This window comes from Ooceraea biroi, chromosome 6 (assembly GCF_003672135.1).
Source record: "Ooceraea biroi isolate clonal line C1 chromosome 6, Obir_v5.4, whole genome shotgun sequence".
In the NCBI taxonomy this organism is placed as follows: Eukaryota; Metazoa; Arthropoda; class Insecta; order Hymenoptera; family Formicidae; genus Ooceraea; species Ooceraea biroi.
This window is the reverse complement of record NC_039511.1, coordinates 2,903,011-2,921,438: the sequence shown is the minus strand read 5'-3', so window position 1 is coordinate 2,921,438 and position 18,428 is coordinate 2,903,011. Positions and strand designations below refer to the sequence as shown.

At 42.0% G+C, this 18,428-nt stretch overlaps 1 protein-coding gene across 1 annotated transcript; it reads right to left on the bottom strand.

Moving 5' to 3' along the window:
* Positions 1 to 437: 437 nt before the first annotated feature.
* LOC105281861 (proline-rich extensin-like protein EPR1) lies at positions 438 to 16,494 on the bottom strand. The gene is given in 5 exon segments (XM_026970430.1): positions 438 to 2,106; positions 2,149 to 2,541; positions 2,544 to 2,769; positions 2,927 to 3,081; positions 16,422 to 16,494. Coding segments are annotated over 5 exon segments (2,172 nt in total). The 5' UTR covers positions 16,425 to 16,494; the 3' UTR covers positions 438 to 711.
* Positions 16,495 to 18,428: the final 1,934 nt, after the last annotated feature.

Below are 18,428 nucleotides of genomic sequence, written 5' to 3'. Positions count from 1 at the left end.
CGTTCGCTCGTTCGTCAAAACGACATCGAGATTTCTTGCTCATGATATGCACTTTGTCACATGTGTCTAACGACATGTCAGGGATAATAGAAAGTGCTCGGATATTCGAAGTGAGAGGTCTAATGCACATTTTGTTTTTCATGTACCTACTATCGTGCATGCGTTTTGTTTTTACATGTTTATACATCATTAAAATTGCTAATAAGATATGTGATTATGATTCTAGAAAGTATGATTTTAATATACGTATTAATTTGATACATATTAGCATATAATTATTCCAATTCACTAGTTTAATCCGACAAAATTTCATATTTTATCTGAAATCAGGAAACCAGAGCTCTATAAAATTTCGAACCATGTTTAATTGCTTATCACCTAATTTTAAGAGCATTTTAGGTTTACTCCATGTTAAGGTAAGAATAATACGCAGCAAGTATTTTCTTAAAAATTTTATTTTTCTTTCCCACACTTATTACACATTTAAGGACGCTTGGCAGTCGATCATTTTTTTTTCGAAAGCAAAGTGTGGTAAAGACATTGATACGTAAAAAAGGCGATATTCTAAATGTCCGACGAGCGACTTAGCGCTATCCACGGCCATTAAATAATAATCTTTGCTAATGTAAATATTATATGCATACTAATATTTCAGATGCGCGATTTCGTTAAACGACAACGCGCGCCAAGTCGCTCGCGTCACTAGTTCTCTTATCGTGTCTCGAATGGAATGTCGGGAATCGGGTAATTGTAGCCTAAGGTGGGTCGAGCAGTCGGGGGTGGCAGAGATGGGGGTGGCGCTGGTCTTCCAGTAGGCGGCGGCAGGGTTGAGGTGCTGGGTGTAATGCTATAGATAACAGAGGGTGGTGGTGGCGCCGTTACAGTAACGTAGACTGGTCTCGCGGTGGACGGTGGAAGATATGGTGGTGGTCGGGTTGGCGGTAGATAGCTGGTTGGAGCGAACGTTGACTTGGTGGTTATCGGCGGCAGGTAGGTAGTTCCTGGTGTGCGCGGTATAGTAGGTGGGAGATAAGTAATTGGTTGGGTTGGCCGCGTGGTGGGTTGAGGGGTAGTAGGACGCGTGGTTGGTCTAGTTGTGGGTCGCGTGGTTGGTCTTATAGTAGTGGTGGTAGTGTACGGTGGCAGATAGCTGGACGGTTGTGTAGGTGGAACGTATCTTGTGGTGGGCCGAGTTGTAACCGGTGGGATATATCTTGTGGTGGGTCGAGTTGTAACCGGTGGGATATATCTTGTGGTGGGTCGAGTTGTGACCGGTGGGATATATCTTGTGGTGGGCCTCGTTGTAACTATAGGAGGTCGGGTAGTGGTGAATCGGGTGGTTGGTAGCGTCACAAACGTGGGTGACCGAGTACTTTCTTCTGGTGGTAGATAAGTTGGTGGTACTGGTCGAGGAGTTCGTGGAGGTTGAGGGGGAGGTGGTGGCGGTATGTAAGGCGGTCTGGTTGGGGGTGGTGGTGGAGGTCTCGTTGGTGGTGAAGGTGGTGGTGGCGGTATATAGGGAGGTCTCGTTGGTGGTGAAGGTGGTGGTGGCGGTATATAGGGAGGTCTCGTTGGTGGTGAAGGTGGTGGTGGCGGTATATAGGGAGGTCTTGTTGGTGGTGAAGGTGGTGGTGGCGGTATATAGGGAGGTCTAGTTGGTGGTGAAGGTGGGGGTGGCGGTATATAGGGAGGTCTTGTTGGAGGTGAAGGTGGCGGAGGAGGCACGTACGGTGGTGCTGGAGTTCTAGGAGGTTGTGATGGTGGTGGTGGCGGTACATAGGGAGGTCTAGTTGGAGGTGGTGGCGGAGGTCTAGTTGGAGGTAAAGGTGGCGGAGGAGGTACGTAAGGTGGTGCTGGAGTTCTAGGAGGTGGTGGTGGTGGTGGTGGCGGAGGTCTAGTTGGAGGTAAAGGTGGCGGAGGAGGCACGTAAGGTGGAGCCGGAGTTCTAGGTGGTGGTGGGGGTGGAGGTGGCCTCGTTACGGGAGGGAATGTAAAAGGTACTTGTGGTGTATCATAGACATAACCTCCTGTACTTGGTGGTGGCGTACGCGGAGGTGGTGTTCGTGGCGGTGGCGGTGGTGTTCGTGGTGGTGGTGGCGGTGTTCTTGGTGGTGGCGGTGGTGTTCTTGGTGGTGGCGGTGGTGTTCTTGGTGGTGGCGGTGGTGACGGTGGTGTTCGTGGTGGTGGTGGTGGTGGTGTTCGTGGTGGTGGTGGTGGTGTTCTTGGTGGTAGCGTGAACACTGTCTCTGGTGTTGAATAGACATATCCTCCACTTGTTGGAGGTGGCGTTCTCCGTGTTGGTGGTGGTGTTCTTTGTGTTGGTGGTGGTGTCGGGAATGGAATCTTTGGACTTGTATAAGTATATCCTCTCGTTACTGGAGGCGGTGGTGGCGGTCTTCGGGTCGTTGGCGGTGGTGGTGGTGGTGGTGTCGGGAATGGAATCTTTGGACTTGTATAAGTATATCCTCTCGTTACTGGAGGCGGTGGTGGCGGTCTTCGGGTCGTTGGCGGTGGTGGTGGCGGTGGTGGGGTATTCGGGTCGTTGGCGGTGGTGGTGGCGGTATTCGGGTCGTTGGCGGCGGTGGTGGCGGTCTTCGGGTCGTTGGTGGTGGCGTCGGGAATGGTATCCTTGGAGACGTGTAAGTATATCCATATGTTACAGGTGGTGGCGTTCTTGGCGGCAGCGTCACCGGAATCTTTGGAGTCGTATAAGTATAAGCGGTAGTTCTCACGGATGGCCTAGCCGTAACTATGCTTGTTCGAGACCCTCTGTAAATATAATCATAATTCATAAAAATATAATCAGCAAAAAATAATATTTATCATTATATACATTATGTAGAATTGCAAAGATTGTTATAAAAATTAATTTAACCAGGCTAATAGTATTACATAAACATCTAAATTTTAGAAAGTTTGTACTTACGCAGGGGGTAAAGTAAACGGCTTGGATGGTGGCTCATAGACATAGCCCTGGAATTGTGGGTTGTTCGCTATTGCACGTTTGCTCCTCTCACGGCTGGCATCTGCATGACACGTGGAGAGCAGGGCCACCAGGGCGGCCGCCCACAGCAGCTTCCACTGTAACATAACTTTCATTAGAATCTACTAAATAATATAAAATTTAATATATTGAACAGATACAATAATTCCATCTCGTAATAAATATAAATATAATTAATTTTCGGGTTTTAAAGCTTTCTGGTTAATTATCTCTCTTAATGCCAAATAACAAATGCATATTCCATTGTCCTTTGCAACAGTTATTTAATATATTCGTATAATCGTAATAGATCGAAGATCATCTTCGTGGGATAATCTCACGCCTCATCCACGTTGGTCTTATATAATCGATCACGAGGCGCTATATAAAATACAGTGATGATGATCGTGAAAGGTTCGCTGGCGTGGAATACGGTGCATCATAATATTCATTGACTAATAAACGTTCGACGGTGCAAATACAATTTACCGTAACAATATTATGCCTTTTGTCATAGAATAAAACATTTCGTACATTTCCTGCTAAGCAAATAAAAATATGTTGTTAAGAAATATGTATATTAATTATTCTTAATTTTTGTGATATTTATTTATATCCAGTATTGATGCTGTATTAGAATACAAGTCTACTTTTAGGGGCAAATAATCTTAAAAGAAAGAAGCGTGAATAACTCGAGAGTGGCACGAGAAAGAGTGGAAGTTATGTTGTTTGTTCGATGTGTGTATATGTAATCTTTTACTTTCGAGCAGGTGTTTCGCGGTCTCGTTAGCGTGCGTAGGTTTAAAAGGACCTGAGACCGAACTGGCGTTTCTGAGACTGGCGAATTGAATTGCCGTAACCGCTCACGGCAGCATCGTCTATTCGAGGAATGATGGTTCTGTCTCGAAGAAACATCCGGTGACCTTTAGCCATATAATTTATGTGGAAGGATGGCAAAGCCGTACACTATGGGGAAAAGACGGCCTCTCCCCATCTTGTTAGTTTGTGAAAGGTCCATGGTGTACAGGTGCTGATTCGCTAAAGAGACAATACAGATTGCGAGGTCACGATTTGGATATCCCAAAAGTAGCATTTATTTAATAAGTTCATCATTTTAATGTAAGTTTAATATTTTTTTATAATTACATACTTTTTTAAATACAATAGCAAGAATAGAGATTAGAAAAACTTTTTTGAGAAACGCTTTTGATGCTTTAATTTCTTAAATAGGATCAACGCCAATTCTGAATAGAAACGCAAAATGAGATGTAAAAATATTTAGACGCTTAAGTAAATGTTTAAATATTTTGACAAAGTTTAAGGTGCGAAATATGTATGTGTGTGTGTGTATCTATGCTGTAGCCAATTCGAATGTAACATTGACTTTCACGCATCGATTGCGTAGTTCCTTTTTAATCACTGTGTAGTTACTGAATGTAACATTTGTTAGCGTCAAACACTAAGCAATGCCATATTATATATTACCAGATTTATGGCACAGTCCTATGTGCGCGCCATTAAATTATCATAAGGATAGAAAAGTTACCGCAAAACTTCTGCATAAATACTCCTAAATCACATAGAGGTGCGTGATAATAATGCAAGAAATAAAATACCCTCGCATAAAACAACAATATAATAATACATGAAAATATAAAAAATATTTAACTTTATAGGATTTTCGTCCAGAAGCAAAATTAACAGAATTGAACCATATATTGGGTCGTCCGGAAAGTTCGTGCCGATTTTGAAGGAAAATTCAAAGGCAACATTTTTTTATGTCGATAAATATTTATTGACTTATATATGCACCGTTTTGTTTCACAACCTTTGTCCATCTTTCACGCAACTGGAAGATTCCATTCTCCCAGAACTTCTTAGGTTTCTCGGCGAAAAACTCCTCAAGGTGGTTTTTTATGTCGATCAAAGAGTTGAAGTTCTTGCCGCTAAGAGAATTTTGTAAAGACCTAAATAAGTGAAAGTCTGAAGGTGCAATGTCTGGTGAATACGGTGGGTGAGGTAGCACATCCCAGCCAAACTCCAACAATTTTTGTCGAGTAGTCAAAGAAACATGAGGTCTGGCATTGTCCTGATGGAACACGAAGCCCTTCCTATTAGCTAATTCTGGACGTTTTTCCTGAATCGCTGTCTAATTCGTCCAGTTGCGAGCAGTACTTATCTGCATTTATCGTTTGGTTGTGTGGTAGGAGCTCATAATATAGGATTCCTTTCCAATCCCACCAGACACAGAGCATGACATTTTTTGGATGAAGGCCGGCTTTCGGAGCGGTTAATGCTGGTTCATTTCGCTTACCCCAGGATCTTTTTCGTTCTACATTGTTGTAAATGATCCATTTTTCGTCACCCGTCACTAATTGCTTCAAAAATGGTACGTTTTCGTTGCGCTTGTACAGCGAGTCGCAGATGGAAATGCGATCCATTAAATTTTTTTCGGCCAAATTATGCGGAACCCATACATCATAGCGACTTACGTAACCAAGCTTCACTACATGATCGTGGACAGTGGTTTTCGATATTTTCAGTATCTCTGCTAATTCACGTGTCGTGTAGCGCGGGTTATTCTCGATCAGTGTCTTGATTTGGTCATCATCAGTAGTAGAGGGTCTGCCCGAGCGTTCTTGGTCTTTAAGGTTAAAATCACCAGCTCTAAACTTAGCGAACCACTTACGTACGGTTCTTTCAGCTAAAGCGCCTTCTCCGTAAACAGAACATATCGAATTTGTTGCTTGTGAGGCATTTTTGCCTTTTCGGTAATAGAAAAGCATCAAGTGTCTAAAATGTTCTTTGTTTTCTTCCATCTTCAAAAGAGTACAAAACTGACACGAATCAATTTATCTGAAACAACTTTTTTCCTAAAGATGCGTTGAAATGTCACCTTTAAGCATATGTATATAAATCGTATGTTTTCAATAACATTGATATATTCAGACATGTTCCAACGCCATCTATTAAAAATCGGCACGAACTTTCCGGACGACCCAATAGAATAGCTAACGTTACATTTGTCGTAACAATATGATTTGCGTCATTATTTTACTTTCACGGAGTAGCTTATTACATTGCTAAATTAAAGTCCGGTCCTATAAGAAGCGTTATATGTCAGATAATTTCTACAACTCGCTGATGTATATCTACGGCACCATTTAAGTCAATCGATTACGTCCATTAGCTCGTCACTGCTTGCCTACCCCACCCTTGGCCTTTACAGGTACCCATATTCGCTTAGACAGGTTCTTTTCTTAACGTGCCATCGTAGGAACCTTATTGTACCAGTAACAAGCATCTACCTCTCTTTCCCTCTGCTGCTCGCTTGAGGCGACACAATAATTACAAGGACTCAGTCACGTCGGTCTATTAGACGAGTCAATGGCAACTCGTGATCCCGAATAGATCTTTGCTGCTTACGCAAAATTGTTGTCTGCAGGATTCAAGGCGCTGTTGAACGCCAAGTGCATGATTTACAATATTACTTTACCGTGATTCCATGAAAAGGAAATTGTTACTTTGCGTCTATGTACAGTTTATTATTTTATATTTAAGTTGCATTGATTATCTTGTGTTCAAAGTAACACCACATTCATTAAATTTGCGATTTATAAAGTTTTTAACATCGTTGCAGTCGAGGTTTTATTCACCGCTTCAAAATGATTGACCATGAACTCGTATCGTAATAAAGCGCATTCATTAAGTCCGATCAAGGCAACATCCGCGTATCCGTTATTACATAAACGAAAGAATTCTAGTGTAGGAAGTGTCTAATAATAACGACAGTTGATCTTATTGAGGCCGGAGCACAATTCACTCGCGGTTCTCGTGGCAAATTACGAGTCGCAGTTATATAAAGGGTCTACACGAGAGGGTAACATTCTTGCATCGCGTCGCTGCCGCATACGATTTCGCAGGAGAGACATAGTTGCACATTTCAAACATCCCCGCGCTCCCACCCCCGGAATGTCTTGGATGGAATTTATGACGGGATATATTTGCGGTCCGTTTACTGGTGACGTGAATAATTATCCAATTCTTGCAGCTGTGGAACGCTCAAAGGCTCAAAAGGCTTCGCGAGAGGGAAGGTCGCGCTTTCTCAAGCGACTCGTCATTTAAATTTACAATGCAACACAGTAGAACGCCCCCGAAAGAAGAAGAATTAATCTCCAAACTTCATTCGACAAGTCGCATTTATCGTCTCGTGGGAACCGACTAGCTCGCGGGACCAATAAGTAGGCCAATTACTGAAGCACATGGTAACGACAAACAGGTAGCACTCACTTCGTGTGCTTAGCGCCGTGCGAATTTCCGTGTAAATGAAGTAAACAATCGATCTCGCTCTCGCCGAGAATCTTCAAACTTAGCTTCATTTACATTCGGAGAAAGCGAGAGGCCGCGAGAGGCCGCGAGATGCCGGCCGATAAACGGGATGGACCTGGATGGCCTTTTTCACGTCGTTGGGTCGACGGACGGATCGTGCAAGGTGCAAAATGCCTCTTGCACAACGCGATCGCCCGTTGAAATCTCCAGCCGCGCGACTGTCGCTAATGGCCACGCGGAAGAGAGCCGATGAACGTTCGATCAAGTCGTACGGTAATTACCTAGAATTTGCTTTGCGCAGATCTTCGCGAAAAGATTGCGCGATAAGTGCAGGAGAATTTCTGGAGGATGTTGTTTCGTTTTACGGGAAAAAGTTTATGGGAGTAAATGTGATTATTATAATCAAGACAATGTGATTAAAGGGGCTTTCTTCACGTAGAGTTTGTGTGTTAAAATGTCAGTTAACTTAACGATCACATAATGGGATACTTAGAATACTCGGCGAGCAGAGGCTTACATCGGCTTCTATAAACGTAAAGACCTTTTACGAAAATCCACTGAAACTTCGTTGCGAGGGGTATACTTAAAATAAAATTTGTATAATTGAGGGAAAAAATTATATTCTCGAGTACGTGTCAGATTTATGCGAATCGCGCGTATAATCGCTCTTATTAATTAAATAAATGTCGAGAATCGAAAGGTTGTTCGTAGCTGAATGAGAAGCATTATGACTTTATCGGATTATCTTATCTTTATCTCGCGCTTTATGTCCGCGCGTAAGAATTGTATGACGATGAAATGTCTCTTTAGTAGCGTTAATGTTTAGCCAGTAGTCGCGCCGTGCGTTTTGCAACAGCGTGCTGTCAAATCGGCATTATCCATTAATAATCGCTCACTAATTGAATATTAATTGCGGAAAAGGCGCGGTGTAACAGGGATTCAACAAACTTAGCGGTACGCATCGCGTTGCGATTGCGGCCATTTGTAACAGGTGGTTTACGCGACGCGGTGTCATTAATATTCGTCTATCCAAACGCGAGTTACGAAAGCCGGCAACTCGTGACAGATGTACAGTCTACAAACGCAGGATTCCGGCGAAATGAATATTTCGCCTATATGTTTAAAAGTCAAGTCAGAACGCGCGCGCGCGCGCGCAAGGTAATTGAGCGGACGATTTTGGACCGTCTCGTTACTTCTTCTTCTGCTCCGAGCAGAATCATTTGTCATTGCGCGATGCGTCTGCGATTTGCATGAGCGAGAAGCAGTTAGACGATACGTATCTGTACACGTTCATTTCTCCGCGCACACGCCAATGAGAGACGAACTCACGTTGCGCACGGTCGCGGTTTCGCAAGACGCTCCTCCGCGTCTCGCATCCTTGACAGAAAAAAGGCAAGTGCCATAATTCGCGAGCGAATTCAGACGCGTGTGTGTCGGTCTCCGCCGCGTCTCGGCACACACGTTAAACCATGGAGAAAGCAATTCGTCGGGTTCCCCTGCTTTAAGGGGGGAGCCTGCTTTAGAACGTTGAAAATAAGGTATAATTTTACGAATTGTTTTGGAGAAACTATACAGCGGATCATTATAAAACTTTGATGCATTTATTAGTGCATGTTTAAAGATAAAAAAAATTATTTTTTTATTTGAATATATCGCCTGTAGAGGTCGTCCTGGAGGCATTTTAGTGCAGCCGGCATTGTAAATCGGTGAGCATTCTCCTGCCTCCAAATTTCATCCAAACTGAAAAATTGAAATATTTTCTAGTTATTTATGAATTCCCATCGTCGATGAACCTTTAATATTCATAAAAACATTAAGTTAAACAATTACTTTTGCATGAAAAAGTTCAACAACTTTGCCTAAAAATCGTACTTTTGTGTTCTAAGCTCGACCATTTTGGCACTTTTCAACTTTTTTCTTCTCTCTTTGGTTCATCGACGATGGGAATTCATAAATAACGAGAAGATATTTCAATTTTTCAGTTTAGACGAAATTTGGAGGCAGGAGAATGCTCACCAATTTGCAATGCCGGCGACGCGGCTGCACTAAGATTTCTCCAGGACGACCTCTACAAGCGATATATTCAAATCAAAAAATAATTTTTTTTATCTTTAAACATGTACTAATAAATGCATAAAAGTTTTATAACGATCCGCTGTATAGTTTCTCCAAAAACAATTCGTAAAATATACCTTATTTTCAGCGTTCTAAAGCAGGCTCCCCCCTTAATGCTCTTAGCGGAGCGGGCGTAATCAAACGCGGGGGGTGCGTACGTTTTAACGGCCGCCGGGTCAACCGTATAAGGTGCAAGTGTAGTCTCTTGCGTAATAAGCAAGACGAGATCAGCGGCCACTCAGTTGCATCTCACGCACTAACGAAATGCAGCCGAGGAGGGATCATCAGGACTCTCGCGCTGTCCTCATTCTTAATTGTTAATGATTATACGCTGTTCTCGCTGCCCAATTTTGGTAAGGGGTAGAAGAATAACGTGAGATCGATCAGGCGGCGTTCAGTAAGGTGCTATTCCGCATTGAGATGCGGTTGTTTGCGAGAGGAATGCGAGGCTGTTTAGATCGTCGACACTTTATCAGCTTGTGTCACTTTCTACCTGCGGAGTCACGTCTCTATCATGCTGGAGAACAACGGCGCGGCACGAAGAGACGACTAAAGAACTATTGTCGAACACCGACAAAAGAGTCCCGGACGTGTGTTTTCGCCGTTTAGCATGACACAGGTTCCCTCCGCTCGTCGGCGGCGCGGGCGTTCGCGCGTGCGAGCGGAAAACTCGTGTGTAACTCCGCTTTCCAACCCCATGACATTTTCCCCGTGCGTTCAGCCGCGGTCGCGTGTCGTGCATAACATCGAGAAGCTGCAGCATTCGCGTCCATTCGCCACATAAACTTCACAAAAAAGTCGCCGCTTTCCTCTTCGTAACCGTACACGAGGAAGAATTGCCGCGTCGCTGTGTTCCGTGATGTCTTCATCGCAGTGAAAACTGTGAGTAAGTTTCGAGTTGATTCTAAGTCGAAGAACAAACTCATGAACTCTTCTAATAAACGATCGCGATAAGAAGATCTGAGTTTAATTAGAGTTAAATTTAATTAATTATGAAGTTAAGAATTAAAGAATTGAAGTAAAAATTAAAACATCCTTTTTCCTCCGTCCAAATTTAGCGATTGCTCATACCGGAGCGGTGCTACCTGTCCTGTCTCAATCTTGTCTCTCCTGCGAAGTCCCTCTTCGAAAAGTGCTCCTCTGATTAATGATCCGGACGAGGTGGACTGAGGACACGGTGGCGGGTTCTCTTTATGAGCTTGCGTGGGACAGAGTGGCATGCATAATTAAGAAGAATCCGTCGCGACGAATCTGCTCGCATCAGCGCCGAAAGGTAGAAGTTCGCGCGCTCGTCGACCGGACGATGGGCTGCATTATAATTATATTTCGCAAGCAGGGCAGTCGACCATGCGCGGAATCGTCCGTGGTCACCTCACCGCCTCCTGGCCGCGGGGAGAAAAACGCGGGATTAGGTGGGAGAGAAGAAAAAGGACACCGGGCATTTATCATTATTGCGAAAGGATGCAGACTCATCTTGAAATTTACTGACCAATTTGGCCCCGCAGCGCGCCGCGCTATTGCATAATCGAAAATATCACGGCAGACGCTGGCGCTGGCTGACTGGCTGGCCGATCCGATCGATCCGATCGATCGGCGCGAATGCGAGAGACGAGGACGGTGCCCGATAAATGCAAATGATCGCCGGCGCTTATGTCAGCGTTACGTCGTGTGTAACTTGAACAGTATGAGTCACGTGTGAGATAGAACCACGTGGACGGATCGATCTCGTATTTGGCTCCAGTCGACCAACAAGTGTTTTGATATTGATGGATCACTACATCATGGGTGACACGAACCGCTTTCTACATCGCGTAACGCTGCTTTGCATTTCTTTCATAATAAATGAATGGAGATCGTAATATCTGAGTGATGATGTTGCACGTTGATAGCTGACAGCCTAGTTGTGTTCTTGAAGTGCCTACAGACGAAAGTAAGAGTTATATCATTTGTGGTCTTTATTTTACTTTGAATATATGTTTCATCTGTATTTTTATATACTCCTCTAAGTTTTGCTCACTTTTTAAGTTAAATTATAAAAAATTTTGTTCCTTGTTCCTTTTAAATTTCAGTAAATTTTATATGAATGCACAGAAAGAGCTCGATCGAATGAAATCGATACACGATAAAATTTTGTAATCTTGGAAAGCATTCTTGGGCAATCCGAATGTTTATGACACGCCGAAAGTCTTAAGATGTTTATGAAATCATCGATAATCTTCTCCTTCCTTTCCAAAAATGTGTGATTTTTGTATTATAAATATCATAAATTTCATCAGTCCTTGAGTGTCGAAGCCTTCACGCAATTATAAATTTATAAGATTTGTTTCTCGGCAGATCACCCCGTGGGATTTCCATTGCTCAACATAACATGAAATTCTCATAACTCCGAAAATATGTGGGTTTCTTCAAGGCCGCAGCAGCCTTGAAGAAGAACGCGGCTTCTGCTCACCGTCATTAACAGATTCTCTCGTTTAATAGCGGTATCATCATTTCCACACCGGCTAATTTCTTCTGATGACCACAGAACTGGCGAAACTCGGAGTTTCTCTTACGTATCGAACGATAAAACGGCCAAACGGAGGATTTCCGAGGACTCTTGTGAAACGCTTGTTTAGACGGACGCATCTTCGATGAAATAGAATTAGAGGCATATTTTTTTGAGGAAATCAAATGATATCGAGTTCTTTCGCTTTTGCTTGGCAAAGTAGCGAAATAATCAGCATTCCTATGTTAACACTTGACTCATCGTCTCTCGGGATGTGACGATGAGCTATAAATTCGGTGGCACCAATATAATCAATTTCGACATCATTATGCTTCGTCGAGTCTCTAAACATTCAATTAATTCGTACAATAATTAATTGATTCAATTATATGAATCGCTGATTTGTTTACCTAAATGATCAATCTTGTGATCAAACTAGCGCACCGCTCCGATCAATAATTATAATGGAGTAATAATTGTAATTGCTATAACACGCTGTTGAACTTTACGTGTAACAGGCATTTATTAAACCTTTTAAGTCATGTCAATCGCAAATCATCGCGATATTTAAATGCCTTTGTCTTCAACTGGGATAACATAATTAAAGATTGGAATAAGATTAGGAATACCATTAATATATATACTCGGAAAGAGACTGAAAATAATATACTTTTACTTTACAGAGGGAGCAGAGACGTGACTGTAAATCAAGTTATGAAAATGTCATCCATGCCGTAATATTGTAAATGCCGTGGTCCAGCCTTCGTAATATATGTCAGGTATGTCCGATGGATTAGCGATCGAAGACAAATCGTTTCGCGACGACGAATACCACGTGCGGACGAACGCGCGGAGACACCGAATTGAATCCGTGCAAGGAGAGAACGACTCTGGGGCATGACGCGTGTCGTCAACCGGGCGATTCATCATCCTGTCGATGGCCGCTAATCTGAAGATTCAGAAAAAGATGTTCCCGTAATGGTGATCGGCTTCGGTGCGATGCGTTTGCGTAACGCACGATGCCTAACACACGCGCACGCTTCGGTAATAATTACGACATTTTTGCGGCTCGCTAACGACGAGTCATTGACATTCAGCCTGAATGAACGAAAGAAGCAACGTGCAAACGAACGACGAGTGCCAGCCAGGCGGTGGATAGATCAGTGAAAGTTACGATTATGTTGCAAGGCGGTCAATTAGCAGCGTAATCAATTAATCTCAGGTTACAGTTCGATATCGCTCGAAAAAACACAGCGTCATCATTCATGATTCGTAATTTATGTTTCATCGCTCAACCCGTCGCGTCGCGGCTTCAATTCTCCTCTTAAGGTGCATGGAGTTTAATCCGCTTTAAGTCGCGCGTGCTTGCCACGGTGATTAATACTTGGAGTAATAGTAAGTTTCGATGTAATTTCATAATTTACGTTTCGCCATGTATAGGCACTTTGCACAATGTGCATTAATTCTGGAACAACGAAGTGCATTCGCACGTTATGTTACGCCTGCAGTGAGAAGCTGATGTTTGTGTAGCTATTGTGATACGACGTAAACGGAAAGTATCGATCCTGATACCTCTCGTAACATGAAAACCTTTCACGTGAGGATCTCTCGTGCGATCGTACCCAGTTGGCGATTGAATATGCATTTCCATTATCTCGTGTATTAAATGCCGGTGAGTGTCGTGGATAAGTGTGACGTTCTTGCATGGCATGCAGAATTGTGCCAATGACGTAAGGAACACAAACATCGTCATTATGCATCTGTGTCCCACCCGTAGTTTCTACATGCAGGTATCGTATGATTGTAGAATTTACAAGCACCGCCGGTTCTGTCATTTTTATACTAATATCTAAAAAAAAGAAAATAAAATATCTAAAAGAAAGAGATAAAAATGAGATCAATGTAATGTGGCAATTATAACAATTTGCATTTTTATACTAATATCTAAAAGAAAGAGATAAAAATAAAATCAGAATTTAATGTGACAATTATAACAATTTACATGTTCATGAAACGTTCTATGCAAGATCCCACTATAAAACCATAATCGCTATAATAATATGCAGAAATTTTCATATATTTCAATGCGTCAACGTTAATTAATTATACAAATGGAACATTACGCAAATTCTAATCGAGACTACGTGCAAGTCGATCTTTAACCCGACACAGCCAAGACTTGAGCAAGATTCTCAATTATACGTATTGCGTCGGGATTTGCGTGATTATTTCGCTAATCATATGGCTTGTGCGCAATCGGTAGTTACTTACTATTAGATACGTTCAGTTTATATCTAATCGAAAGACTGCACCGCAAAGGCGTTTATAATTAATTAACGACATCGTTCGTCTCGTGGCAGGAATCATGCTACACATATCGGCGCAAGTCGCATACGATCGAGAATCGAGAATTCACGATATACGATCCAGGATCGAGAATTCTTAATTTTAACTTCAACCGGAAATTTTTTGACAAATAAACATTAAGATACTCAATCGGAGCACGACGCTTTCAATCTATGCAAAACATATTTTAAATTTCTTAATACTTATTCAGAGTCATTATTTTTTTTTTTCAATATGTGGAATAATTATCGCGGTTTGTCTTGCTAATGTATAAGAAGGATAGTGCACAGCAAGCGACATGGGAATTATTACATGGAAATTGCCGATCTCTCTCTTCTTCTTTGCGCACATATTTTCTATGTAGCTCGGATCGGCGTCTGATTTGCATAGGGCGTGTTGGTGAGACATGAATCGGTGAGAGACTCGTAACACTTTATCCGACGACGAACAGAAGACATGGTTGTGTTATGCCACGAGATCCCCGAGGCCTAATAGCACGCGAACCAAATCGTTTGATGGCGTGTAATTTTTTATGCGCGAAACCGCGCGATTGACCTTTGCGGGACAAAAACCTCCTCGTTGTGTGATCGGACGAGCGTTCCCATTTTAATTCACGTATTAAGCAAAAATAGACGATTCGTTAATTCAATCGATAGAGTTCGGAGAAAAATATGTACCTAGAGATTATAGAAATTAGTAATAATCAGAAGAGACAGGCGCGATCTTTTTCAACTTAATCGTGATGAAGTGTGATTATGATGCGAATGCGCGCAATTGCTCTAGAATTAGGTAATTAACAAATCACCTAAAATGGTATAAAAGCTATTGATGTTTATAACGTTTTATTTTTGCAGAATAATTTGAATAATTGAGGCAGAAGACAGAGAAGATGATCGTCGGAAATTATGTTTACGAGTAAATGTAAACGAGTTGGGGGATTACTCGGTGAATGCCGTGTTTTATAGAAATTTTATGTACTGTGGCCATACTAAGAAGAGAGAATGTACACCTTGCATCTAGTGAACTTTGAAATATAATTTATTAGTCGAAGTAAGTGTGATATAATATGCTAATATATTTTACATAATCTTTATAGCATCATAATTGAAATAAAGTAGCAAACTCAGAATTTCCCTTAAAATTACAGAAAAATGCGGCATAATTTTACGTCAGGGAACAATGATAACCCTTGACATTTGCGATGGTCGCTACAGCTGGTTGTTTCGCTATTAATTCCCACGACTGAAGACTATGCACGCTGATTTACGTGTAAATACCAAGTGGCAGGTTTACCAGCAAAAATACTATTTTGTAGAGAGGAAAATGCAAGTGTAGGAGGAAGGTTCGAAAATTGAAGACCCAAGAATAGTCAGGCACTCGTTCCTGTCGCGAGGATGCATGCGGAATAAATTATCACCGATGCTGTGCTCGATACTTTCTACCGCGAATTTTTTGCGTTATCGCGCACAGCGAAATGGTGGTCCTGGAACAACGTGGTGTGCAGTGTTTCAAAAAATACTTGTGCAATGATAATGGACATGGATAGCCAAACACGAAGAAACAGTCATCTCTCATCGAAATTAAAATATTTAAAAAATTTACGGCATTTGACAAATTGTTCATCTCAGCCAAATGGAAATAACTGAGTTTGATCTTTTTCATTTAGTTCAATTCTTAGATCTTTATCAAGAAAAATCAGAGATCACTTGGCTACCATTATCAAAGTTTTTCGAAGAACTTGTACATTCGTGATTAACTATACTGTTTTCTTACGAGTCTAATTATTTGTTTCACTTGTCCGAAAACAATAACGAGATCGCACTTCTTATTTCTCGCGTTTCCTTCCGTTCCTATCGCGCGGCGCATTTCGCACGGGAACACGAGGTTCTCTGTGAATCTCGTTCGTCGGTACTTATACGAAAATCGGCGAACGGAACCGGAAACGCAAGGCTCAACTCTCCGAATCTCGAGCAGGCGATTTTCCAGCAGCTTGTACACTGTGTCTCACTTTTCAAGCACTGTCTGACGGAAAATGGTCGGTCGCAACCCCCTCGCGCGTCGAGGGCGTTCACCACCCTTCTATCTGCTGTCCCGCGCCTACATACCCCCTTCACGTCACAACTCGATGTTCACGCTCGATTCATGTGGTGCACTGCTACTTACCATGGCTCGATCGCCGCGCGATAAATCGACCGAAGGAAGAGGACCGAAAAAAACGGACACTTCAAAACGGACACATGCCTCACTCGGGGGAGCTCGAGCGTCCCGGGAGGTGACTTCTTCGTCTGCAGGCGACGAAGAGCATTTATAGGATTCATGCGATTGGCTGGTGGGGAGGACGTAGCGTTCGGTCCATGACGATTATTGCCAAGCGCAGACGTCGCGGGAGGATGCTGTAATTCTTCTTCTTCTTCCACGCACGTGTACACAGGTGGGGGTTGGCTCGGTGAACGAGGAGAAAGATTCCGCCGGGAAAGAGAGTAACAGAGAAAACGAGAGGGAGGGTGGGTGGAAGGGAGACAGAGAGGGAGAGAGAGAGAGAGAGAGAAAGTGAGAGTGAGCATCTCGTGAGAAGGACGGAATCATCCGCCGTGTTCCAAAGGTTCGACCGACCGACCGAACGAACAAACGAACGGACATACGATGGATGCTGAATGGTGATAGCCGAAGGACTCCGTATTCGTCCCTGATCTCCCGGAGCGCTGACAAACCGTCCGGTTGATGATGATTTCGAGAAAGACAGAGGGAGAGAGAGGATACTCAAGGATACGCACGCGATTAAAAATGAGGAATGCTGATATCGTCCATGTCGCGCGTCTGGTGCATACGCGATTTCTCGTAGGCGTGAAGAAACGACTTTGATGGCAGCATGATGAATGACGTCTCGTTGGGGAACGAGCTAATTTAGAAAAACATTGTTGCCTTTGGCTGAAGATGTGGAAACAAAGTGGTCGGGCGTATAACGGGGGTGGCATAAGCTTTGTGCTACAAACTTATGTTCTGAAATTTATGAGAAATGCCACTATTTCACGTTTTACGTATTTTTATCGACCGCCATATCATCCAAAATTTTATACAAAATTTATCAATGTTTATTATTCGATATAATTCGGCCTATTAATAAATCTTGACAATTTTGTACATCCTGATAATTCTGCGTACACAGTAAAAAATAAAATGTTAATTTTAACATTTTTTGCATGTCCCAGAAAGTCCACTCTAAATTTTAAGTTAAAGTAACTCATTCGTCATATGTTACTTCTTGACAAACTAGAAATGTTAAGTAATTAACACAATATTTTACATTTATTTTTGTTATTGTAACTTTAAGTGTGATGTAAAAATAACATACAAAGTAATTGAAAACTACATGGAAGAGAAGTTACAATAACTCGTCAGAAAAGTTGATAGAACATTTTCGTTCATACAATATGAACATTTACTTTTTATATTATATTAACACATGATAGTAATTATTTCAACTTAAATTATTTTTGATAGAAACATTTAATTTTAGTAAATTTGATTATTTTATATGTCAAAGTTCATGATTATTTGAAGATTTACTTTAACTTCTTTTAGAATGTTAAACTGACTTTGTGACATGTTGATTGTTTAAAATTATTGTGTTAAAAGCATTTCAAATAATATTCCATTTCTAAGAGACATACACAAAATGTTAAGTTATGAAGTTAACATTAATGTGACATATAAAATTGTTATAAAAATAACATATCAGTTGTATGTTAATTTTACATTAAAGTAGTAATCAAAATATGGCAACACAAGAAAATTTTAACATATGGACGCACAATTTTTAACGGTGTATTTTTCAAATAAACTCGTTGTTAAATAAATGCGGATACATGGAATCGAAACGGATGTATCGAGTCTCTCGGCTGACCGTCCTATCGGCGAATGTTAATCGGCTTGATCCAGACATCACATAAAATAATGTATAATTTATTATAGCATTACGACCACATGACGCGGCCACTTCCGCGTTCCTCCACGCGGGCAGACAAGGATGCCGGGATCGCGTCGCGATTTACCAAAATAGGGTTGACGTACGCATTCCAAAATGCTGGCGAGACCAGGTCTCACTTTACAATTCCTCTTCGACATATAATTAAGCAACGCAGGCACAACTATTATTACTGGATAATTGTT